At 37.7% G+C, this 26,559-nt stretch overlaps 2 protein-coding genes and 1 long non-coding RNA gene across 4 annotated transcripts; all 3 read right to left on the reverse strand.

Moving 5' to 3' along the window:
- Window positions 1-4,326: 4,326 nt before the first annotated feature.
- On the reverse strand, window positions 4,327-11,557 carry LOC141903761 (RNA exonuclease 5-like). The gene is made up of 14 exons (XM_074792041.1): window positions 11,412-11,557; window positions 10,379-10,490; window positions 10,143-10,270; window positions 9,856-9,985; window positions 9,528-9,636; window positions 9,068-9,256; window positions 8,190-8,281; window positions 7,973-8,091; window positions 7,598-7,736; window positions 7,334-7,434; window positions 7,050-7,138; window positions 6,746-6,964; window positions 5,869-6,062; window positions 4,327-5,452 (listed from the first exon to the last, which is right to left on the reverse strand). Exons 2-14 carry the CDS (start codon window positions 10,484-10,486, stop codon window positions 5,279-5,281), a joined length of 1,791 nt encoding a protein of 596 aa, XP_074648142.1. The 5' UTR covers window positions 10,487-10,490; window positions 11,412-11,557; the 3' UTR covers window positions 4,327-5,278.
- A 728-nt stretch (window positions 11,558-12,285) lies between these two features.
- LOC141903276 (N-alpha-acetyltransferase 60-like) lies at window positions 12,286-19,332 on the reverse strand. Its single transcript, XM_074791366.1, has 5 exons — window positions 18,757-19,332; window positions 17,671-17,800; window positions 16,982-17,078; window positions 16,201-16,435; window positions 12,286-15,405 (listed from the first exon to the last, which is right to left on the reverse strand). The coding sequence occupies exons 1-5, from the start codon at window positions 18,882-18,884 to the stop codon at window positions 15,261-15,263; spliced, it is 735 nt and encodes a 244-aa protein (XP_074647467.1). The 5' UTR covers window positions 18,885-19,332; the 3' UTR covers window positions 12,286-15,260.
- A 1,025-nt stretch (window positions 19,333-20,357) lies between these two features.
- LOC141903862 (uncharacterized) lies at window positions 20,358-25,988 on the reverse strand. Of its 2 annotated transcripts, none has more exons than XR_012619100.1 (9): window positions 25,882-25,988; window positions 22,537-22,571; window positions 22,386-22,450; window positions 22,194-22,300; window positions 22,029-22,089; window positions 21,788-21,955; window positions 21,637-21,700; window positions 21,433-21,554; window positions 20,358-21,184 (listed from the first exon to the last, which is right to left on the reverse strand). It is a non-coding gene; the product is annotated as an uncharacterized LOC141903862 (long non-coding RNA). The 2 variants fall into 2 exon arrangements; XR_012619101.1 differs by lacking the exon at window positions 25,882-25,988 and adding an exon at window positions 23,705-23,822.
- Between the last annotated feature and the right edge of the window lie 571 nt (window positions 25,989-26,559).

Here is a 26,559-nt window from a genome sequence, read left to right on the forward strand (position 1 = left end):
CCAACGAGGAGAGCGCCGAAGGGGGGTCTGGGAAATTTCAAAATTTTTGTGTTCTCCATTTGATGATGGCTGTCATGAGGGAATAATTCATATTTCTGTATAAAACGAGGTGAGCGCCGAAGGTGAACGCAATAGCCTGCTGGTACATAAGCCTTAAGTGGGCTAGAATGCACCGTTAGAAAATATAAAATGAACCTAGATTAGAAATGAGTGAAACTAGATTATCTGGAGCACCCCTTCAAAAGTGTATCTTCAGAATTAAAAGCGAAAGCCGTGAAACTAGATTACCAGGAGCACTCCCGAAATCTATCTTACAAGAAAATAAAAGTAATACTATACATAGGCCCATTCAGAACTTGTTACTGAATGTTCAATTCCTTTTTTCAAAATCACAACCTCTCACATAGGTTATAAATCTGAAATCCGTGTTGAAGTACATTTTACTTCACCTCCGTAAACGAAATCGAAGCTCAGTCGCATTCGGAACAACGGCTATAAGACTACCTGGTACTCGCTATTTTTATCGCGCTACCCGGTACTGGCCTGGCCCTTTGTTTTGGCCTGGCCCTAAATGAAAATAAGATAATTATAAATCATGTAAATACCGGTGAATAATAATAATAACAATAATAATAATGAACATTGACCTAAATTAAATTCAAACAACTTTATTGAATTAATTTAAGAAATACCGTGAGACAACTTCCTTGTTTCTTGGCCTAGCTGAACCAAATTTGGTATCTAGGGACTATAGGGCATGCCCTAGACGGTGCCCCATCAAAATTCAAGATGGCCACTATCAAGCCGGAAGTGGTCCATAACTACCTTGTTTTAGGGCTAGGTGAACCAAATACAAAAACAAGGAAGTTATGGACCACTTCCGGTTTGATAGTGGCCATCTTGAATTTTTATGGAGCACCTTCTAGGGCATGCCCTATAGTCCCTAGATACCAAATTTGGTTCACCTAGCCCTAAAAACAAGGAAGTTATGGACCACTTCCGGTTTGATAGTGGCCAGTTATGTCTCACGGTATTTTTTAAATTAATTCAATAAAGTTGTTTGAATTTAATTTAGGTCAAAGTTTATTATAATTATTGTTATTATTATTATTATTTACCGGTATTTACATGATTTATAATTATCTTATTTTCATTTAGGGCCAGGCCAAAACAAAGGGCCAGGCCAGGCCATGTTTTGAACCGGGCCAGGCCAGGCCATGTTTTAACTCTCCCATAACGAGAAAATTAACGCAATGGAATGTTTTTTATTCGTTTTACATCATGACAAAACGAAAGAACAAATTCCGTTTTCTCCATTTTCCGTTTTAACGCGGGAATAACACGAAAAATGTCGTTTTATTGCGCGATAAAACAAGTGTTTTTCATTTTATCGCGCAATAAAACGACTTTGCATCTGTTATCTTCAAGCCTATTTTGTCAGTTGAAATACCGGCCCCGTGATAAACCCCGAAGACATATCACCACTGCTGCACCAATGACTTAACATTTTACAGAAAAAGTTGTTAAGGCAATATATTCTTCTCACTCTTTCGCTATAGTTTTGCTATACATACTTTTACTGTGGTTTTGCTACCTGTGCCCTCCACCGGGCACGGGACATCTTCAGTTGGTGAAGGGCCTATACTTGAACACCCTTGAAAGAGTATCACATCGGTACGTCATATCTAAGTTCCCAAGATCTCCCTTGCTGTACGGGAGATCACGTATAATAGTTTTACAGTATAAAGAAATGAACTGAAATGTTTTTCCAATAATTCACTTCGATTTAACAAAAGAGACCATAAAATGTAAATTCAACCGACCATCCAAATCAAGTTAAGTCAAATCTTCCAATCACATGCGAAATAATCAACTCAAACTTAACCACGAGAAAAACCCGTCCAGGGACGGGTTCTTTGCTAGTTTACAGAAACAAGTCAATAATATATTCTCCGATAGTTGATCTGCCAAACTTTTTCGGTTTATTTCGAATTCCAATCACTCCATCAGAATAAATTCGTTCTCATCAAATATGAAAAGGCATTAAAAACATTTTAATCTTATTTTGATACTGAGACATCAAAATGCTTTTCTGTGACATCAGTTTTTCTTTTTTATTTTAGATTGACTTCACGACGTTGGGGCCATTTTTCCGCTACACAACACGCCATTTCGGAAAGTTTTTCTCTGAAATTCTTAATAAATATGACATATATAAAAAAGTTAATACATGAATTTAGCAAAGTAGTCATAGCCCCTGCAATAAATACTTCTGTCCAATATACTCCTTTTATGAAGAATCTGGCTGTTACCATGAATATTTGAGGAAATTCTAAGATTAAAAATGCTGTACAAACATAAATGACGATCAAGGTCGCTTTCGTTTGGGAGTTAGATTTCGTGTTGCCACCAGGCGGCGCTGTCGACGACGGGTTCAGCAATGAGCGCCGGCGTCCCCTATTAACAGCAAGCCAAATTAACAGGATTGTATTTGATATTGCAGTCAGGACTACAGGTACTAGGGTGAAAGCATAACGTCTTGGGAGTCCCGGAATTCTACTTTTCGATGTGCTTTTGTCCAGACTGATGCACCCCGTGGTAATGTATATCGGTATGCTGTACCACCATTCAAAAATAACGTACAGCATAAATACAAAACTCATCGATGCACAAAATACAGTTAAACGGCGTGGTGTGATTACAATTGGAGCTTTTAACGGGAAAACTATGATAAAAAGGCGCTCGAATTGAATCAAAACAGTTACCCAATTACGAGTGGCTTGAAGCGTGACGTTTGGTATCGTTAGAGCGCGCTGTATGCGTGGAAAAATCCTACCATTCTTTTGACCAAACACGTAACGTCCATAGATGATGTGAAATACAATGAATCTCAGTGGTTCTCTGAACAGCTTGTTTACCAAGAATCCTATCTCGACGATAGCCAGGATCCATAGCGCGAAAACGGAGCGGTGCGCCCTACGCAGACGGCCTAATATAACTGAAGATATCGCGTTCAGAATTATACCGATAACGCAAAGCGGACCCATACCGTATACATTGACATAGTAACGAACGTAATGTATCGGTATCAACTTCGGTTCTGGACACGACCTAACTGTCAGTGAAGTATTGCTCGCCATCTTGTATCGGTCGAGTCAAATGTTGCTGCATCCTTTCAAACCGGCGTCTATTGAACGTTTTAACATGAAATTAATCCAACACACAACGACCAGTCTCTATGATTCGCTAGATCGGATCAAATTCGTTTCAATGGTAAATTGAATTAAGCAAATGCGGCTATAGTATATTTTCACAATTGACGCCTAATATACGTAGTTGCTACGTAGCTGAATGAAGATAATCTTGTAAATTGCTGTTTCTACTCAAAAGATAGAATTCTGTGAGTTTTGGGTCGATGTGAATTTCAAAATTTTAAACTTACATATAGAATGAAGCAAATCTTGTACATTTCTGCTGGCGCCCCGAGAGAGGGAGAAAGACGAAAGAAAAACACCCCTAAACAGCCCATCCATAGGGCGGGGGCCAGGATTTTTGGAAGGTTGGGACCATACGAGTAATCGCGGGGCACACACGTTATCACGAAGGGCACCCCAACGAGGCGAGCGCCGAAGGTACGCAGCCATCAAAGGGGGGTCTGGGAAATTTCAAAACTTTTGTGTTCTCCATTTGATGATGGCTGTCATGAGGGAATAATTCACATTTCTGTATAAAACGAGGCGAGCGCCGAAGGTGAACGCAATAGCCTGCTGGGACATAAGCCATAAGTGGGCTAGAATGCACCGTTAGAAAAAAATCAAAATGAACCTAGATTAAAAATGAGTGAAACTAGATTATCTGGAGCATCCCTTCAAAAGTGTATCTTCAGAATTAAAAGCGAAAGCCGTGAATCTAGATTACCAGGAGCACTCCCGAAATCTATCTTACAAGAAAATGAAAGTAATACTATATATCGGCCCATTCAGAAATCGTTACTGAATGTTCAATTCGTTTTTCAGAATCACAACCTCTCACATAGGTTATAAATCTGAAATCCGTGTTGAAGTACACTTTACTTCACCTCCGTAAACGAAATCGAAGCTCAGTAGCACAACGGCTCTAAGACTACCCGACACTGAGAATAACCAGCACCGGGTCGCGCGATGAAAATAGCTGGTATAAGATACAAAGCAAGTGAAATCTTTTACGCGCACACCGACACATGTTTATCATAAATCACTTATTTAGTCAGATTAAATCCTCGGTAGAGAGTTCAGATAATCAAGAATCCAGAAACAGAAGAAGAAACAGTTTCTTTTTTATCCATATGTAAATATCATGTTGAAATCAATACATTGAACCCCTTCAAGACAAGTAAAAAATTATGCAAAACTAAATACATTGTATCAGGATATACAGTGTAACCTCGTTATAACGAACTCGGATACAACGATTAGTCAGATATAGGAAATATAGAATTTTGTCCCAAGTAAGAAAATCTATTGTTTAATTTCATATTGGGTGTAACGAACTATCGGTTTATAACGAGCATATTTTCTGGTCCAGTGAAGTTCGCTGTAACGAGGTTCAACTGTATAGGTTTACAGAAACGGAACGGGTCAATAGATAAATATGGCCGCCGTGAACCAGGGGCAGTCATTTTAAACTGTATTGCGGATTTTAGAAGGGCACTTCATATCATGTGCAGGGCAACGACCACTGGCCAACAGGTGCCCGTATTATAATTGTTAACTTACAGTATAAAACAGGTTGACTCAAAATGGCACTTTCGGGGGAGGGGAATTGGCACTTTGTTCGCTGTATTCTGGAATACATGCTACCTTTCGTGTTAGACTCCACGATGCAACACAGCCTCGATTAGCCCGCGCTTGTATGAAATACAGAATAAAGTATTGATGGTGTCCATTGTAACGGTTTTTACGGCGTCAAAAAACCAGTGACGGCGCCGATTGATGAATTGGCGAAATTATTCGGTTTATTTCGATTTCAATCACTCCATCAGAATAAATTCGTTCTCATCAAATATGATAAGATATTAGAAAATTTAAATCCAATTTTGATAGCAAAATGCTTTTCTGTGACTGTAGTTTTTCTTTTTTATCTTAGATTGACTTCACGACGTTGGGGCCATTTTTCATGAGAAATTAGACATAAAAATATACATATACATATTTGTTAACTTGATGATAATAAAATAACATAATAATATGATAGATAATATAAGTTTCCATCAGCAGATTCATAACAAGTCCGGGCATCATTAAAATCTCAATAATTCCGGTGAATGGGTGACTTTCACGAAACACAGCGCGTTCTCAATGCTACTCGAAGTGGTCGGTGTTTTCCTGCCGGTTAATAATACCACGACAACCGAGTTGTTAGGGAACAAATCGTGAAGCTGTTTAATACGAGAGTCTAACTGCTTCAAACAATCCTACGAAGAAAAACACTATTGATTGAAAAACGGGTCCAGGGACATCATGCTCAACAATCTGACAATTTCAATATTCAACGTTCCCTGAACAAATTCATGAACAAATTCATTAATCAATGAACTTACGACTCCATAAAACTTGTCATGAGCTAGGATTTTCCAATTGATTGTGGTTACAAATTATGCATATAGGCAACAATATATATGGTTATACCACTTAATTGTGTAACGTAATGCCCCCTGCCCATACTGAACCAATGACCCGGAAACAATAATCATAAAGTATACGATTTGGAACAATTTTGCAACTTAGTAGGTATGAACATAATATGGAAACACAATGTTATTCTGCTAAATTCAATGCCCCCTGGTGAACACTACAAAAACCAATGACCTTGAAAATTATTCACACGTACCAGTCTTTCTCCGAGGTCTCTACCCATCTCTATCTCGGTAAGTTTTCTGTAACCTTCCAAACGAATAAACGAGAAATCAAACTTTGTAATAGTCGAAGCGGCTTTCTTAACGATTTCGTCATAATTGTCGCAATATTCATAATGAACGTTGTCGCTTTCGTGAGTAGCATTAGACTTTTTATCAATTATAACACCTTAAAAGTATAAAACAGAAAAATTTTATCAGTAACATCATAAATTATAAATTACACAAATAATGTAAAAATGGGTGAAATGATCTTCAACCTTGTAATGTATTAATAAGAAATCTCGGCAGCCAACTAAATTAACCCCAATCAGTCGTTTGCCGGCTAAGACTGGTTGGAAGATTGTTTGAATGAACCGGAACCGAACTTCCCAATTATGTACTTTGATTTTAACAGAAAATTTTGTTAACTCGGACGCCGACCACAGAGCTATGTACTTCGATTTCCGATTTCAAAGTCAAAACCCCCTGTTTCGCCCCAGGCACGTGTGATGGGTTTGTAAGTGACACCAAATCAAAAAATCGAACGAAATCTACCTATCAAATAAATAACAATCCCTATTTCAAGATAAAAAATGCAAATTTGACATCCCCTCAAACCCCGCTAGTAGCCTATGGCTGCTTTATCAGAAGAATGTCCTTTCTTTTCTTCTAGACTTCGGTCTTCCAATTTTCCTAGAGCCGCCCCTTTTTTTCTGTTTATCATCATTTCTCAAATTGAGATAAAAGATATAATTGTTTAATACATTATCAAATGATGAAATAGATGACGCGTGCTTCAAACCAATGCAACCAATATCTTTATAATTTTGTGTACGTGAAGTTTGCTGCCTGTATTTTAATATACCATACCAGTTTTGCCGCAGGTCTTAATCGTCGCGAAAAAGTCATCGTACAATTTCTGACCACACGAATGAAAGACTTTCATTTTAGCTTCATCTCTCCAAGTTTCAGTTTGTGTTTGGAATGACACGGGCCGAATGGCTGAGAAGTCCTCTGCGGTAGCGGAGTGAGATGCTTTTGAATGAGATAAGTTTTGAGATTCAAGTATCACATCACCGAATTCAAACCCTAAAATAAAAATCGATACTTTATTGGTCTATTAAGACTTTGGTGAAAACCAAATTGAACTAGGAATATTATGGAACTTCTTCACCTTTACTTAATTTAAGTAGAACTAAATTCAATGCAGACGAAGCATCTTCGATTGGATTGTGTCCACTAGATTGAGCTTGAATTTCAGTACTGTTGAAAGAAAAACCCGAACTGAATCACAATGATTCAAAACAGAGCAAAAAGGAGTTCACTGATCCATTTGAAGTTAGTTTTCCAGATCTATCTCAACCCGGACACTTTCACTAACCCTCCTAAACTCAAACACTTTCAACGACTGCTATGAATCCTCGACAGAAACCAGAAATGATGATTTTCTAAACTTACCCAAAGAAAATCCGAGTGAGTCGAGCAAGGCCAGTTTTTCTAGTTCGTTGACCGGTTCGGTTATAAATAGTGCTTGTATCAATGATATACGGATGATACATCTACAAAATACAATAATATCGACATCTTGTCACATATTGGCAAATTGTTCATCCATTTTCACTTTCTCCTGGAATTAATTTTTTGTTATAGCCTTTAGTATTCTGGATAAAATAGGTTCGACGGTATATGCTAGTTTTCTGCACTTTTCAATGAAGATGTTACCTTCAAAGCTTCCAGATCTTTGCAAATCGATTGTCCTACCAGTATCGCGTCCGGTGGTAACAATTTCTGTATGGTTCGTTGTACGTCTCCTAAACGAGTTGTTACATACTTGAGCATTTGCTTCCTAATGCCGCTATATCTGTAAATACATAGATAATTCAAATAACAGCTAAGAGCTCTGCATACGTGACAAGGAGAAGGTAAAGTATTTTCCGAGACTTTTCCAGGTAATATCAGGAATGCTTCGCCACTACTTTGCTATATCGATGACACCGCTGCCAAAAGATAATCACGTTAGGGAGCATCTCAAAAAATGTCAGTCATATTGTCTAAAATTGTAGAACTTCAGTTTACTTCAATTACTCAAATACTCACTTCGTACGATAATCAGTAATCACAGCGTATGGTTTGACTAAAGTATCAAAGATGCAAACTCCATCCTCTGAGACGAGAGATACTCGTGCTAGCTCATTCGTTGTCTCTTGAGTAAACACCTAAAAAACAATATAAAACATATCCGAATATAAGAGGGTACACATCTACTTTATTCAAGTTTGCTTCAACAATATCGAAAGAAGGCATGGTTTCGTACCATTTCACAATCCAAAGCGAACATGGGACTGCGATCGGTAACTGGTAGATAATTCCCGGTCGTCGTGTAGACATAGTTGGCGTCTTTGTGACCTGTGCGAAAATGAAGCGATAGTAGTAATGTTAGTTATTATATTCTTTATTTACATTGAAATTATGATATGATATAATAAGCATTTTTGTAGATATATAACTAAATGCATATGAAATATGTTGCAGGAGTTATAATGCCAATGAAGGTGCCCAAAAAGGAAAATGCTTGTATCAATGGGTCACCTTATCCATTATGTAATAAATGCCGAAAACTTTATACTAATTGATATAGCCAGAAATTGTGTTATTTTCAAATTTATATTTATGTTCACTAAGAGATTTAGAAGTTTGTACGTATTAGGTAGCGTAAGCAAAAAACCAGGTATAAAACAAGTAAATGATTTATATTATTTTCGGTGATTCAGTGAAATTCGTGGAAAATGTTGTCGAGATATTATGATAGTGATGTGATGGATTTCTTATAAACAGGTGACTATCAAAAATTGATATTTCAAAATCTACACCGCACATTTCTCTATTTCCTAAATAACTTTTGAAAGACAGTGCGGGACCTCCAATGTCATATACGTACAACTTATCTAATAAGACAAAGCTTTACTAAGGTCAATAAATGTAGCTCGTTTTAAGTCATCAACATTATGATAGTTGTTACTACGATGACTGTAAAAGAGTTTGATTATGATAATGCTCCAAGTCGTGCTAAATGGGTTGAGGAATTAAAAAGAAAGGTTCAACAGCATGCCTTACGGTGGGAACTAATGGGTGAATTTTACAGAGAAGATTTTTAGGACAAAATACCGATGTTAATGAATTCGGATTATTCACCTGTACCAGGTAGAATGTAGCCTTCACGCAGCATCTCATGAACGTTTAACAGTAACCAAGTGCGCGGAAACACGTCTTCGATTTCAGATATTCCAATTTTCTTTTTATGTCTAATATTTCGAGCGCGGAACCCGTCTTCGTTTTGTACCGGTCCGTTGTTCTCTCTGGGGCCTTCAACTTTCGTTGGTACTGTGATAGAAATGTTTCTAAATTTGATGCAATACCCATAATTTTTACAAAGCACTAAAATCTGAGAACTTGTCTTTTAATTGAGGCCCAGTTTTAAAGGATTAACTGCTAAAACAACTTAAAATAAGCATGATTAATGATGAAGATTAATCAAGGGTGAAACAGTGATGAATATGTACATCGACACAAAATTGGTAAAAATTAGGCACCAAAATATGCTTAAAGTACTCAGCCCTTGCTCTCCGTCATCTATGAGATTGATTTAACTTACTTCCAAATTTTTTGACATGCGAATTGATTCGATCCTTGGTCATAGGTATCTTGAATACCTCATCAGCTACATCCATTCCATAACAATCAGGAGTTAAAACTTTCACTGACTGAAATCAAAGGAAATATTTCAAAAGGGTTCTTTCGATAATGGCAAATCACCGAGATAAAGTCATTGAGACGAAAAGGTTTTCGTGAAATTACCAGCTTATCAGTCATAATTTCGCTTTGTGAAATCTTACATCGTTGACAGCATTGATATTATTACATAAATACTTTTAGTTCAAAGCAAATAAACAGAAATTTAAAAAGAAAAAAGTTCAAATTACCAAATCGAAGAGATTCTGTAAATTGGGGAAGGCAACTTTGTGATCTTTGAAATCATTTACACTAACACCATCAACAACTAAAAATCCCACATGACTAATAGATGTTGGATTAATCAATCTACACCAAGATCTGAAACAAGATCAAAATCCGATATTCACTTTTCCAGTTTTTTTTAGACTGAACCATTTCTAGTTGCAAAATACGACAACTAAACATTTTATGGAAAAAAATTCAAATTTCCCACTTTTGATATATATGGCTTTTATTTCAGGGGACCTTGTCTAACCTGATGCTGCCCATTGCCCCTTTGGTAACAGTAAATACCAAAAACTTCTGAATTTCTGCCATATGTAGAATGACAGACGTATCAGAATTGCGTATTTCGTATGATTCGAAAAACAATTTGGGATAAACCTGAAATAAAAAAAAGAAAACCAAATTCCAATAGAATGTAAAACTCTATCAAATGCCGAACTTTTTATCAATTATTATCAAATTGAATAGTTTTCTTAGTAAACATGCTTCGATTTTTCTTTTCTTGATTTGAGTATTGAGTGTTGAGTATTTGAGTTTCTGGAACATCGTTTCAGTTTTCCGTGAAGTCGTCGAATCCTCTTCGTCCTCAGCCATGATTCTGAAAATAAAAGTACGGGGTAGTGAATTGAATTTGCATACTTTGCCAAATTGTATGCCCCTTTTATTTGCTGACAAGGCAAAGGCGGCTGTCTGGACGAATTTCGGATATCATCGTTAGTTGACTAGGGGTCAGGGATGATGATCAAACATGACCCTATACTGCAGGGGTGAATCTTATAAAATTGGGGCCGGTCTCCAGAAGAAATTTCCAAAGGCATTTCTCTGTTAAAGCAGCGAATGATAACTCAAACGCACTATAGAGTTCGGTTTTAACACAGTGTCGGCCACATTTGAACTGGATCCGAACATCTAAATCCCCCAGGTGGAGAGAAATAAAACCTCCAAAATCTATCGTAAGTAAAAACGAAAGTGAAACAGATTATCCGGGGCACCCCTCCAAAATCTATCTATGGTTAGTAAAAACGAAAGTGAAACAGACTATCCGGAGCACCCCTCCAAGATCTATCTATGGTTAGTAAAGATGAAAGTGAAACTAGATTATCCACAGACCCCCCATAAGCTATCATTAGTATAGATGAGAGTGAAACTAGATTATCCGGAGCATCCCTTCAAAATCTTAGTAAAGTGAATCTAGCATCCGGAACACCCTTCCAAAAACGTATCGTTAAAGAAAATGAAACTATATTCAGAAATTCTTGTGAATTTTCAATTTTTTTCTTTAGAATCAATATTCTCACTCAGAGAACTTTTTACGGCTCTAGAATTTGATGTTGTGAAGGTACAGTAAACTCCGCTCAAGTCAGATCCTCGGCTGCAACTCGGATGTTTGTTGGCATATTTTTCTGACACTATACATCGATGAAATACATCGTGTCCAACTAGGATATCACTCAAATCGGCTCTAAGATGAGAACTGACTCGTGAGCGGAGTATACTGCTCCGGTACGTTTAAACTCACCTCCGTAAACCAAATCGAATCGCAGTAGCACTTAACGGCTACTAATAACACTGTCACCGGGAATACAGTAAATACCCAGTACAGTACTGGGTAGCAATGTTCTTTTAAAGGGTTCATTAAATCGAAACATAGTATGTGACAAGAAACCTGGATGTACGTATTATACTGTCACGAGAGCTCTCGTGAATCAGGGGCCCAGTATACAATATACTGGCAGTAAGGTTCTCAGCGAACTGAGATCTTTTTTAATTGATTGGAGTAGTACGAATTTTTTCAAGAAAAAACAATTTCTTTTTATCGTAGGCGTTTTATAATGGAAGGGAACAGGAAGAAAAAATGAACAAATTTTCATCAAACGTTTTCAGTATTAACCAGACATATCCTCGGAAGGACTGCAGAAAAACATATTAAAAAAGAGGAGTGAAAATTGTGATGAATTTCGTTCAAATGATGGAAGAAAATGGAAATCAAGAGATTGCAAATTGATTAACGTAACTTTTACACGTAACTTTAACTTTTTTTACAAGTAACTTTAACAAGTTACTCGATTCAAAATTAAGATCGACATAACAAAAATTTTTGTTAATTGTAAAATTTTGATGAAACTAGAAAATCTTACAATCTTGATGATGATTTTTGCAGAATTCTGGTTGGCGAATCCTTGCTAAAGTAATCAACAAAAAAGTCTACCCATCAAACTCAACCGCCGCGGAGGCACCGTCATCGACAATCGCGTGGGAATAGAGGAAGGGTCCAGAAAATCTTCTCGGCATTGAAGGTATAGGGGCACCCTAGATCCGTCGTGCCTGGAAGCGCCGCGAACGAACGCGCACCGTCAAATAAAATAATGCACAATTCAAATAACTTCATTAATACAAGTTTATTTATGATATTCAATACTTATATCATATAACTGTTATGAAATGTACAGAGCAAGTGAAGTCTAAAAATAAAACGCACACGACACATGTGAATTATAAATTAATAACTTATAAATTATAACAAATCATTATTTACACTGGGGTGCTGTTCCTTCCACATTCATTTCAACAGTAACAAACAGACAATCGACAGCCTATCATTCGCCAGTATCTAATTCTACAGTCCAGTAGACGGGGGTTACTGGTATTTACGGTGTTTAGTGAGTACCAACTTGGATTATGATGGATAGAACACTATATCCGTGTTGACGCAATGTAGAGAGAATACCACAATTATAACGAAAAAGTCCGAGAATGAAACTTCGTTTCGACTATATCCTAATAGTCATCTTCAGGAATAATTTTTGTAGTATCTCATTATTCCTGAAGATGACTTAGGATATAGTCGAAACGTTGAAATAAACTACTATCTCGAAGTTTCATTTTCGGACTTTTTCGTTATAATTGTGGGATTCTCTCTACACCAACTTAGATTAACCCCCCACCCCCTGCTGATTAGACATTCCAGGTTTTCAAGTGCATGTCCAAACCTGGCTTAAAGGCTAATTTCGTGTGTGTTTGATCAAAGAGTGCAGATGTCCTTGCCTTCTTCTTTTTCGTATAATGGCCGCCTTCATCGGTTTGAAGATTATGCCATTCGTGATCAACGCATTTCTGCATTCGGGTTGCAGATTAAAATATCTGCATTTGATTGGATTTCACCGGTAGCTTCTTTTACTTGGACATTCATGTATTGCGTACGCATTAGGGTAGGGGGAGGGGTCAGTGCAAATGCGTACTGTAATGCTTAATGTATATGAAAAAATGGCCGATTTTGCGTACAGAGGGGGAGGGGGGTTGAAAAAGTCAAATTTTATGCGTACGTAATAAATGAATGATCCCTTTCACAATAGAATTGAAAACCACACAAAATTGTAGGCTACCAACATCATATCAACATGTACAATGTTCAGATAAATATGCAAAAGTATAAAATCATCATGAATATAATCACACGGTTATTTTATGTGTAACAATAGTAACAATACTGTCGTATACCTAAAATGTGGAACATCGTCGAAACCAAGCAGATGGGTTGAAGATAGTTTATTGGAATTATACTCCATGATGCGGTGAATTGATCATATTTACCCATTAACGCAGGGTCCAGTTTTATAGACTGGTATTAGCTATAATACGGGGTTAACTCTATTGAAAATGAATTGAGTTAGCCTCCGGGTTAAAGATAATACCAGTCTATAAAACTGGACCCTGCCATTTAATTCCCGAATGGACTAAAATTACATGACATATCGGACTTTTGCTGGATACCATCGTCAAATTAAAATTTCATTTTTCGTCTTCAATAGTTTTACATAAGTGGGTTTTCAATACATAATATATTCAGCATTCAGTGAACAAAAATTAGACCGGTATTCTAAATCACAGAAAATTGAAGATATTTTTCCCAGGCTGCAGATCAACCGGATGGTAGGATTTTAGAAGAGTAAGACACATTCATGAATGAACAGGGGCCGGATCCAGAGTTGACTGCTGTTGGCACTACTGTGGCAACCACTGTACAGCAGTACCAACAGGTAAGGGCACTTTTTCCGCAAAAAACCCACTAAAAAGAACAATATCTACTAATAACCCTTTATTCCTGGCTCAAATGGGAGGAAATGTATTTTGCGATTGATTGACCCTTTCAGTGCTGACTAACTAATACCTGAAAGTGCTGCTGATAATTCAAAATTTTTCAAATATTCCAGTGTGTTGAATAACCGCAGTGCGGTGTATCGTTAGTAAATAATACTACACTATGTTTGTTGAGTAACAGGCACACCAGGTCTCTACACCGCAGTGCCGTGTATCATCAGTTAATAATACCCCACTATGTTTGTTGAGTAACAGGCACACCAGGTCTCTACACCGCCGTGCCGTGTATCATCAGTTAATAATACCCCACTATGTTTGGTAGCTGCCATCTTTCATTCGAGATGAAAACTAATTACTAATAACATCAATACACAGCGATTTGTTTGCGAAGCCCATCACTGATCTATACACCGCACAGTGGTGCAGACGCACTGAAAGGGTTAAATCTTGCCTGTTGTTTCTACTTTCTTTCCTAGGGTCTGGATCTGCCCTGATAAAGATCAGTTGATAGTTAGTCGAAGGTAGGCTGTATTTACACGTGTAATAATGGTGTGAGAGTTTCAGATGAACAATACTAGTCCGGTCCGCGAGGAGGGCTTTACACAGGGTTAGTAGCAGTCAAACTGAGATCTACATCGGCACTTTTTACCTGAATTCAATTACTACCACATCTTTGATTTGCAGGTATAATAAAAGACTGCGATAAAACTGGCCAGTAGAAATTTCCAGTGATGGCATTGAGTCCGAAAAATATATACTCATCAGCAATTTCAGCACTAATCAGGGCCTTCCCTAAATTTTTCCAAAAGCACTTTTCAGAATTTGTCAGACTCGCTACAAACCCTGCTAAAAAGAGTATTTTGCTTGAGTGGAAAGACATATTCGTGATATTATTCTCTGAGGGTAGCCTTGATCTCAGGATCCAATGTTAGGATCCAATTTTATTTGGTCCAAATTTTCCAGACGCGACCTTGAAAATTGTTGCGACCACCATGCATTCTCTTCATTTTGATTCATTTTCCAAGGTAAACACTATCATTTGAACGAGAATAAGTCATCTAGCCATCCTTTTTGTTATTCTTGCTCATGGATCCTGATGATAAACGGGATCAAGGGCTACCTTCGCAAAAAAAAATTCACTAATTTCTTGGATTTTCTTTGTCTTCAAATTGTCTTTCCACTCAAACGAAAAGTCAATTTTCGGGTTCTACAGACAGGACGATACTGATGATGATGAGGACAATGATAATGACAATGATCACGCGGTTTGTCAACTGGAATGATTCGTGATTGTCACTCGCGACGTTGTCGTCGTCGCCATTTTCCAGATATGATGAACACAACGCAGCAGTTTCAACGGTAAACGACACGGCTGTAGTTTCGATACAAACGTTCCGACCTGCTTGAACAAATCTGTAATTCGTAGTTAAAGCCTTCATAAAATTTACGCTGAATAAAAATACAATTAACTCCTCTCTGTTTTATACAGTTCAAATGGAAACCAGCTCTAGTGACTGAATTTTCTAAAGATATTATTCTCTAAGACTTACGATTTTCCATGAAATATTTACAGGCCAAAAGCTTTCAATTAAGGTAAAGTCGACTGTACAGATAATATATCTATAGAGCGAGCGGTGTGGGCGAGTGGTTAGAGCGTTTGTCTCTGGGAAGCTGCTCAGATATTACTTCTCCCCAGGGAGAGATGACTGATGCATGGATACAGTTGCAGGGGGTAATAATACCAAATTTGGAGTGCATTTGAACTGACTGGTTAGGATACCTGCACTATATAAAATGACAATCATTATTATGATTACATATTTATGTAGCTACACAAATACATGTAAATAGGTTTTTACATTAATTTGATAGTTGCCCTGATAATGCCGGATTTGAATGGTCTCGGCTGATGCATCGGTACTTGATTGCATTGTACAAAACTCTGCCCTTAGTAGACTCATACTGCCTCAGCGGTGATTCAAATCGAACCCGACATGTTAGTCAATAAACTAAGGGCAGAGTTTTGTACAATGCAATCAAATTTGAAACCCTACTAAGGCAGGATGCGTCTACAATGGCAGGGTATCGAACTATGCCATCAGGTACCAACCAACCAATCACTACCGAGGGATGATATCGATATTACAAATCGGAGGCACAGTTCGAACGTAACCATTTCTAAATTCGTTCGCGTCGAGATAAAAGGATATAATAGCGACCAGGGCGGCTGACCTCCGTTGATGTACAGCACGTACGTGTACCCGTCGCGCGGCTGTCCTTTGATCGAGTAGTAATACGGCAGGTAACTGTGGTGTATAAAGTGGCGGTGTTCGTAAAATCGAATCGCCGCCACGTTCGTCGTCAACACGTGTAAATAAACGGCTTTACAATTCACCGATTCGTTGCGCGTTAAATGATTCAGTAGATTATCTAATAACAGCGACGCTGAAAATGCAAATACAAAACGTTAAGACATAGACGGAAACAGTGAGTGGTGTGGGCGAGTGGTTAGAGCATTCGACTTTGGGAAGCCAGGTCGTGGGTTTCGAAGACCCGTACTTTACCGTAGTGTCCTCGGGTAAGACATTTATCCTCATTGCTTCTCTCCACCCAGGAGTAAATGGGTACATCCGAGATGACATCCGAGCGCCTAGGAGCCGCTCGGATGTTACTTCTCAGGGAGAGATGACTGATACATGAATAGAGTTATTGGCTAGGGGTAATAATACCAAGTTTGGAGCGCATTTGAACAGACTCTAGTTTGGATACCTGCGCTATATAAATGACAATTATCATTATTATTAACTTTTTTATTTTACGCGTGTGATCTTAACAAATTTCCCTGACTTTTAGGTTTTTTTTACAAACATTTCCCAACTACTCCTCAATTTTTTTAAAGAAAAGAAAATTGCCCAATTTCTAGATAGGTAAGTGGCCACTCTATTAAACCATCTTTTGAGCACATGGCTCTAATTTTAGGGCTCAACTTACCGATACCGTGCCGTCTGTATTCCTGAGCTACTCCAAGACTGAGTATGTAAGCCACCTGAACAGTGTTCGGATAACTGCCCGATAATATGTCGGCATCCTATAAATCAGAGAAATGATATTCAAGCACAAACCTGGCATTCATTTCTCTCAAGGGAAATGTTAGGATCCAAGACCCAGTTGCGAGAACTCTATCATCAGAAATACTTCACTTATTTCACGAAGACTCAAATTTAACCCACAAATGTCAACAGTCCCACTATTTTGAGTGGTCTGGATGAGTTTCTTTTCAACTCGTAAATAAAATTTAAACCGAGAACTAAATTACAGGGCTGCCAACCTCGGAAAAGTTCTATATCAGTAACAAGGTGAATTCCTTCACGAAAATTACATATAAACATATGAAATATGAAACAAAATGTTCAAAGTAAATACTATTACTATTTACTTATTGATGAACATCGATTATTGTAATCAATGTTCATCAGTAAATAATCAGTATTTCTTAGGACAAATTAGTAACAACATACTGAAAATCGGGAACTGAAAATCGGGAACAGTTGGCAGATCTGAAACCTAATTAGACTCTGCTATTCGGGTTTTTGAAAAAGAAATAATTTCGATCTTAGATCTAAAATTTCGACTCAAAACTGCACAGCCGCCGACGACAGCGTTTATAAATTCATTCTAACCTCTTTATTGCACTTTGATCGAGTTTTCACCTCAGAGACGATGAGACCGATTATTTTACCATTGTAAACCGACGCTAGCGAATAGAATTTCGCATTCGAAGCGATGTCTTGAAACCAACTATCGGGATAACTGAAAAAAGAATTAGGCAAAAAAACTCATTACAATAGGCCTAATTTGAAAAAATTATTAGTAGCCTATGTATCAAAAATGTGTAAAAAGTGCTGATTTTGGCGAACAACAATGGCTGCCAGTCGGCCATTTTGATTCTGACAGGGCCAGTTTTTGGGCTGAAAATGTGTCTAGGGTAGATACATGTGTAACCCAAATATCAAGATGTTACCTTGAAGCGTCTTCAAAACTTCCCAAAATAACTGGATTCCGTCTACGGACAGACGGACGAAAAGTGAACGCAATAGTCCGCTGGGACTTAAGTCCCAAGTGGGCTAAAAACTCATTCCCTAATTTGATAAAATTATTAGTAGCCTATGCATCAGGAGCGGATTAGGGGGTCATCTCGGGAGTCCGGACCCTGCCTTGCCATTGTGGTTGCCATTTTCGTCAATACAAGAGAGGGATTGTTAAAACTTGTAAATTGGAAACCATCCTCTCGGAAAATGCATATTTTCAGATGTATTTCTTCAAAAAATATCTAACACCGAGGGTGGGGCTCCACTAATAGCCTGTGATGCCCGGCTTTATCTGAAAAACATCTGTCATTTCTTCTGGACCCCGACCTTCCAATTTTCCCAGCTTAATTAAAGGCGCAGATTCTTTAAGAGTTTTGTTGGGAACTGAGTAAAATCCTTTTGTCCACCATAATCACTATAAAGAACGTGTAGATAGGAATTCTATAATTACATAGGCCTACAGGTGTACTGGTTTCAGATATCAAGGAGGTTTTAATCTGTGAAACGTCGTAAATATAGCTAGTGTCATCCGTTTACGGCATCGTAAAAATAGCCTGAGCGATTCTTTAAAGGAAATTCTATGTCCTTTTTTTTCGTTTTAGCGTTCTGCGCCTGCAATTGCATGTCAGGAATTTTACGATCAGATTTTATGGGCAGCACGGGACAACTTCAACTTACTCGATGGGAAACCAATCTCTACAGAGCAATTTAATCTCGTCGATGTCGCCCGAATTCAGGAATCGGAGTTGAACCTCGGGCTGTATGCTGAATGTGATAGTAGTCTGACTCATTGGGTCAACCCTCATCTAACAGTAAAACCATATCGTGAACCTCCTCAATCTCCTGAAAAAAACAAGCAATTTGATTAACAAACCAGCAGAGAAACATCTGTTGAGTGTTGTTTTTAGTGTAGTTACGTTTCTGAACATCACAGCAGAAGATTAGAATACCATTAAGTTTCTAAGTGGTTCATTACCTATATAAAAAATTCTGATTGAGTCAATAACAATGATTGGACTTGAAATATATCCCATTCAGGCCTATCGAAAAGTAAAAGTACTAACCTCTCAACAATCTTCCATCTGAAGTTCGATCAAATGATAAAATTGTTTACTAACAGCTGTAAACAAATCATCACGAGCAAACCTGTAGATACACATCCATGGGCATGGGGTGTCTATTTTGAGATATCGAATTGGTTCGAATCCCACTTTGCGGCTACGCTGCTCAATGATCCCGGACACCTCGAAAAAAATTATAGCTGGGTTCCGACCTATTCTCAGTCAAATTATAACTTTTTTAGACGGTTATTTCCCAAGCCTCCTGAAATATATCTACAATGACGATCGCGCCCCGTCAGTCTAGAATTTCCTTTTGTTTTGACGAATGATCCTGCGTCCGGGAGCCGCCGGCTGCCAATACGCCGCGCGGCCAGAATTAGCCACACCAGGGTAACTAAAATTGCCAAAAGTTAAATCTCCAATGCGATGTTATTTCAACAAATCTTCGCATGCCAGGGTAAGAATCAACAAATCCTCGCATACCAGGGTAAGAATCAATGAACCTCGCTTCGCTCGCGTTAGTAGATGAGCAACTTTATGTACCGAACACCGGGTCGCAATTTCACAGAAACGATCGAAATTCATGCGTTTGGGATACAACTGGGGTCTCATAAAAGGACAAGTAGATGTGAAACTGTACCCTTGGTAGGCTTGGTTTATGATGCGAGGGTTTAATCAGATTTAGATGCTGCAGTTTCGCACACTAAATAGCGAGTACGGTATTTAATCCTGTCGAGTTCAGTTTCACGAAGAAAGGATGAATCAATTTTAGCTAAACTATGTTTAGTTTCACATAACCGGTATGAGGGTCAACTGTAATTCAACAATTTAATGCCGAAAGAACCCTCGGCTAAATTTCATAAAATGTAACTTTGATTCAGACTTTTTTCAAAATAAAACAAACGCAATTGGTTTGTGAAACTGGACCCTCCGCAGCTCAGTTTCTTTAAAAAAAACTTCACTCAATTCGAGTTAAATATTTTTGAGTAAATTATTTCTATGAAACTGAACTAGTGTGATGGGACGCACTGAGTGTGTGTGAAACTGCTGGCATCTGTAATCATAACTAGATCAACACAGAAAATCCATCTTTATTTCAAATAAAACGAAATAGTCCCATAATAAAGAAAACCTGTTGATATTTCAACCTTTTTGGTTTCATTGATTGTGAGACTACAGTCATACAAAATATGTTCATTTAACAAAATATGTCCACTTACAAAATCACACAAGTTTATACATTTACAAATTCAAGTTTTTTGTTTCATTGATTGAAAACTAATGCAGTTACATGGAGTGCGTAAATTATCTCATGCCCTTGATCCATCTCAGAAAGCCCATCATTACGGTTTTCTCTAATGACCTCAATTAGTGAGGCAGAAAACCCGTTATTGCTGCTTAGCAATTATATTGAATCTAAAATTAAATCAATTAATTTTCAGTAAAAATTAAAACCCACTTTACACAAATTTAAAAGGATTAGAAGACACAACATTTAGGAGTCTCTTTAGAGACCATCGTCAAGTCTGAAGAAATAACTTAAACAGGAAAAATTGAGAGGGAAAAACAAGTTACTTCAGAAAAGTAAAGCTAGAGGTTGTTAAGTGCTTAGGTTGAGAGGTTTTGTTATTTTGTGCGTATAGGTTGTTCTAGTTATTTCTTCTACTGTAGTTGTTTATCTACTTTCATTATTTTGATTCTGATTATTGATAAATAAATTATGCCTTTTAAATTTGCATATAGCGGGGTTTAAATCATCAGTCTATGCCCGATCGTCTGGTTATCTATTAGCAAAAATTACATTACAGCTTTGAGAGATGAATCAGGGGATAACATTGTTTTTATGGATATGTGATACACAGTCCATGGAATTATCACAAACACAACAACAGTCGCCTGCTCGTGCCGGCCAGTACAATATAATACCGGTTGGTTATATATTTGGCTTAAACGTTAAAATTGCAGATCTCGGAATTAAGTGGCAGCATATCACTCTGCAGGTAGATGGCTGGTCACTGTCCTTGCCTAATGGAATCCACCTCGTCCTAGAATAGAAAGAAAACTTGCTTCTGCAGATATAACATTAACAATGTTTGATTGAATTAACAGTCAAGTGGGAATTAGTTTCCGAAATTATTTCATGATAACACAGTTATAGTTCTAGATAATAATTCAACACCATTATTCAATATTTGATCAACTTTCAAACTGTTCTATTGGACAAATTTCATGCTGCAAAAAAACATCATAGCGACATATTTACAAAATTACATCACATTAGAGCAAAACTCACCATTTACAAACTCATATCGGATTAGTTCAGTGCCATTCTGACCATCCAGACAATTTCCATTTCTAGCAGGATTTCACTTCCAAGAGTCATAATGTCATAAAGTTAAGAGAACTGATGATTTCCTGAAAAATGAATTTACAAATAATTGAACTGTTAACTTTTATAACAAGCGAGAACCAGGTTGAATTATGTAGAGAAAATTACTTCACTATTTGAAGGTGAATATTTCGATTTCTCCTGCTGCAATTTGTGTTTGGTGCATCGTATTCTGAAAAGAGAAAATTATTCCAGAAAATGATTCATGAAATGAATAAGAAACTGAGGCTTGTTTGTGTTCGATTGACAAAAAACCCACCAGGTTTTTGAGTAGTTTATCACAATGCGTTGAGTGTATGCAGATTTCTGAGAGGTTTGATGGTAGCTTTAGACTGCGTCCTCTAGTGCAATATACCTGTCCTATACCTGTCGACATTGACCAATCAAAAACGAATCATTTTCCGCACTTGATTTGAAGATAAATCTCCTGAAATAAGACAATATAGTTTATAACCGATAAAGCACCACAAATTACAGCAATATATCGATATAAAACTCACCACTTCTGACTTGTTTTTGTAGAGCGCAATGTTTACTGCAAGTTCAGCTTCATTTTGGGCCCTAGAATACAAAAGTGATTTGAAATTCACCTTCACTGATTAATGTAGCTTCCAGGTTTATAAATGTACAGTTTTATAGAGAGTGGAATCTGTAGAGACATTTACCGGTACTTGTTTTGTTTTAAGGATCTAAAGCGATGTCCATCTTTAACAAATTTGTTCCCAATGTTTACTGTTCACAGATTCTATCAAAGGTTCCAGTTATTTCTGCTCTTAAAAACAAATGTAGTAATGTTAGAAATTGTCAGGTAAGTTGTTATGAAATAAGAGCAGTTTCAAACAAAATCAAAAACTCACCATTTTCGTCAATGTTTGTATTTGAGGTCAGCTGTTGGGTGCCAAAACCTCCATTGCTCTGTTCACTGAAAATATGTATGGAAAACATAAAGATCTTGATAATTCCAGTTTTGATAAGGAAATAAATACATTTTTACAATTGAAAACTCACTTCAAACTAAGCAGTGATCTTTGAGTGATTGAATACTGAAAACATGAAGGGATAGAATAATTTATGTAGAACAGTTCTCTAAAAACAAGAGCCCCAAGGGGCACAATGGCCAGCCTGTCAGATTTGCTTTTTATAAATGATGTAATCTGTGGGTTATATTTATCAATATACACTCCCTGCTCAATGTCATTTACATAGTACAATCATGTGTTAAAACAGACAGCAGGAGCGAATGTAATATAGAAATACTAAGTTATTGTATTGTTCAACGCCCCTGGTGGCCATATACAAAAACCAATGAGCTTGAAACTCACCTCAATCATAGACCATGTCATGAGCTACAACTTTCCTATTGATTGTGGTAGCAAAATATGCATAGGTACGAATGTAATATAGAAATACTAAGTTATTGTATTGTTCAACGCCCCCTGGTGGCCATAAACAAAAACCAATGAGCTTGAAACTCACCTCAATCATAGAACATGTCATGAGCTACAACTTTCCAATTAATTATGGTAGCAAAATATGCTTAAGTATCAAAATGATGTGGCAAAACTTTTTTTCCACCTATGAATGAGTACTGATGACCCCAAGATGGCCGCCAATTGCGTCATAATTGCCTGGTCAAAAATACCCTCTCGGATATAAAAGATCCTTTTCCAAAGAATACCCATTACAAATTGCAATGAAAAATGGCACACCATTAGAAAGCTACAGGACTCAGAATTCAGGCCAAAATTAACATTTTTGGGAACAAAAAAGGTCACAGGACGGCCATCTTGAGTCCGATCGACCCAATTTTTCTCATGCCGATGGGCCCTTGGGGGATACAAATACATACGAATGATCAAGGTTATTGATAAAAGTGTCTTCAAAATTTCCCTCGAAAACTTCTAAAATGTGTAAAAAGTGCTGATTTTGGCGAACAACAATGGCTGCCAGTCGGCCATCTTGAATCTGACAGGGCCAGTTTTTGGCCTGAAGATGTGTCTAGGGTAGTTAGTTACCTAATCGTTGGTGGTAAGCTTTTTATAATCGGATGGGCTTATACCAACGTTAGGGATGACAAGGACCAAAACACGGTTGAAAAAAGTAACACTTCAAAAGTATACTTTCTATTCACTTCAGTCCACAATTAATGGCTTAATTCACAAACTAACACAGGTACCTTTCGAAATAATCCAATTTTATGTATGTTTCGAGTGGTTAATCAACATTATTTTGAGAAATTAATTAATTTCTCCACCAATTTCGCCATTGGCCGCCATTTCTCTGTATTGCACATGTGGCATGATAAGACAAGGGGACCTACAAGGATTTATATAAAATTTTTAAGACGAAACGACAATTTTTATTTTTGATGGTTTTCCAACTTATATTTCAAATCTTCATGTTTTCCATAATAAATAATGAAGTAATAAATTCTGGTAAAAGAAAAATGTGAATAAGTGTTGATTTCTTAATTTTTTTCAATTTCGTCGTTTCGCTTCGTTAGTTTGTGCTGTTGTCCTGGCCTTAGTCCACAGGTGCCAGCACCTCCAGTAATTTTCAAAATGGCAGCTGTTGACCCGACGGAAATTTACTCTCACTTTACGGCCGATTTGCACATGGATTAAGATCGTCAGGTGAGGTGTTATAGGTATCAGACAAACTACGAATCTGTTGTGCGTCGATTTCAACAAAAAATAGACGGATATCTTAAGAGACAATGAAATGCCAGGCAAATTACTCGTCAGTCAAATTGGCTGACGAAGATTTCATACAAAAATGACCTTCCCATTCCTGACTGTGGTTTGTGAAAATATCCGATTGTGAAACTAAACCACAGACAGGTTACTGACTATGTCTAGGGTAGATACACGTATAAACCAAATATCAAGACATTACCTTGAAGCGTCTTCAAAACTTTGGAACTCTCATGAACTATCTAGATGGTTATCTCTCGACTCAATAGCTTCAAGACCCATCTCAAAACAACTTTGTTCCATGCAGCATACCATTAACTCTCGGAAAGCGAATTGGATTTAACATTTTTTTTGGCAGAATAAAATTTGATTGAATTTGCAATTCGAGCACATGGCTAATTAGCATATCAAGTTCATACACTCGATTTGGGAAAAGAAATTTTTTGCGAACCTTGCGCAATTGTCAAGGATGAATTTTCTGTAGAGCAAATAAAAATTCCTCCCAAACACCAAATCAACTAAAGATTTCATAGAAATCGATCTTGAAATACGATTTTAAATCTTAAAATAAAACCCGGAAGTAAAACAATAGACGATACCGCAGGTTCATGTGAACACCCGATTTCTATAAACGAAATGTTGGTTGTGACAAAATTGTTCAGACGGTTTTAGGTGGTAATAAGTACGCAAACGTAACGACCATGGTCGACTTATTCGATGAAATCAGGCCCATGTGATATCCAAATTTTGACTTTTTTATTCACCAGACCTCCCTGATATAGAAATAAAAAAATTTGGTGGTACGAATAGTGCAATCACAGCGCCGACGGCGACAGAGCCGTGTCAGAGATCGGCGGAGTGAAAATTGTCGAACACGAAGAAGTAGGCTATTGAGCTACTTGAATCGCGAAAACTCCTGGCGCGGCCCCGACGCTTTTCGTTGATTAAGTAGTACAAATATCAAGCAATGGGTTTTCACAATCTACCGCCGGTGTTTACCGGATTTCAATATCACTCCAAAATTCAAAGAAACCTCGAAATATCGAACCGCAACACTTTCGGTAGATATCCGCAGCTGCACAACCGGGAAACTTATTTGTTGATAGCATCGATAGGATCCATCATCTTCTCCCGTCAAGGGATTCGAACCCACTAAGCTAAAGCCGTGCCAGAATCGGGTCGGGCCAATCACAGCGCTTGTAACAAACCACATTAGGCTTCTGTGGAATTTCCCAGTAAATGGGCCAATCAGCGAACACGTAGCGAACGCGGAAGTATTGTCGCGTGTTGATACATGACGTCATGCGCCAAAGCGCCAGTAATGAAATCATGATAATTCACGTGAACAGCTGCTGATATTTTTAGATAAACCAATCACAGGGAAGACACAACTTCCTGATTGGCTGATAAAAATTGAAATTTTCCCGATTTTATTTTCGTGAAAAATGCAGAAAACATTTTTATGAGACCCTATTTCAAAATTCTGCTCGCTACGATTCCGAGAATGGATTACGCTTAAATACGTGATTTGTTCGAATATGCCCTCACTTGGCAAGCAAAAGAGCCTTTTGTGTGGAAACCATGTCATTTAAATTCGCTCCATTTGTATAGTAATAGGCTCAGCCTACGGCTGGCCTAATAATGAATTTCCAGGTTTTACCTGCTGCTGTTGTTCCTGGTGCTGCTGGTGGTGGTGCTGTTGCTGCTGGTGCTGCTGCTGCCGCTGCTGTTGAGTTAAGTAGCTGCAGCTGCTGTGTGTCTCATCCTGTAAATGAGAGTAAACCATTAGCTTCTAGTTCAAAAGTAATTCAAAATATTAACATTCTGTAGAGAAATTCATTACCAGTTTTGTACTTACCTTTAAATGAGCTTGTTCGAATAGTAAATTATATTGTACTTATTTCATTCTGAAAAGAAAAAGAAACAATAATCAGTGATAATAGAGCAGAATGTAACATCTCAAAGTTATCAATCAATCAGACAGAAACAGTACAGGAGTACAGGATTTCTGTAGATTAAACTGCTGTACTTTTTTCATACTGATTGAACAGTTACAGATATATGTAACATTGTGTACAGACAAAAGAGTACAGATCACTGCATTACTTCATCCTGTGATTGAACAGTAATTTAATGTTCTTTCATCTTCATTAGATTCCCATCCGTCTTACTAAAACATCAGAACATTTCAACTCATCTAACCTCCCGACCCGACCCTCCCAGATCCCATCCCTCCCACCCTCCCAGATCCCTTCCCTCCCGCCCTCCCTCACCCCTTCCCTCCCACCCTCCCGGACCCCTTCCCTCTGGCCCTCCCTCACCCCTTCCCTCCCGCCCA

Source organism: Tubulanus polymorphus, chromosome 4 (genome assembly GCF_964204645.1).
Source record: "Tubulanus polymorphus chromosome 4, tnTubPoly1.2, whole genome shotgun sequence".
Taxonomy (NCBI): Eukaryota; Metazoa; Nemertea; class Palaeonemertea; order Tubulaniformes; family Tubulanidae; genus Tubulanus; species Tubulanus polymorphus.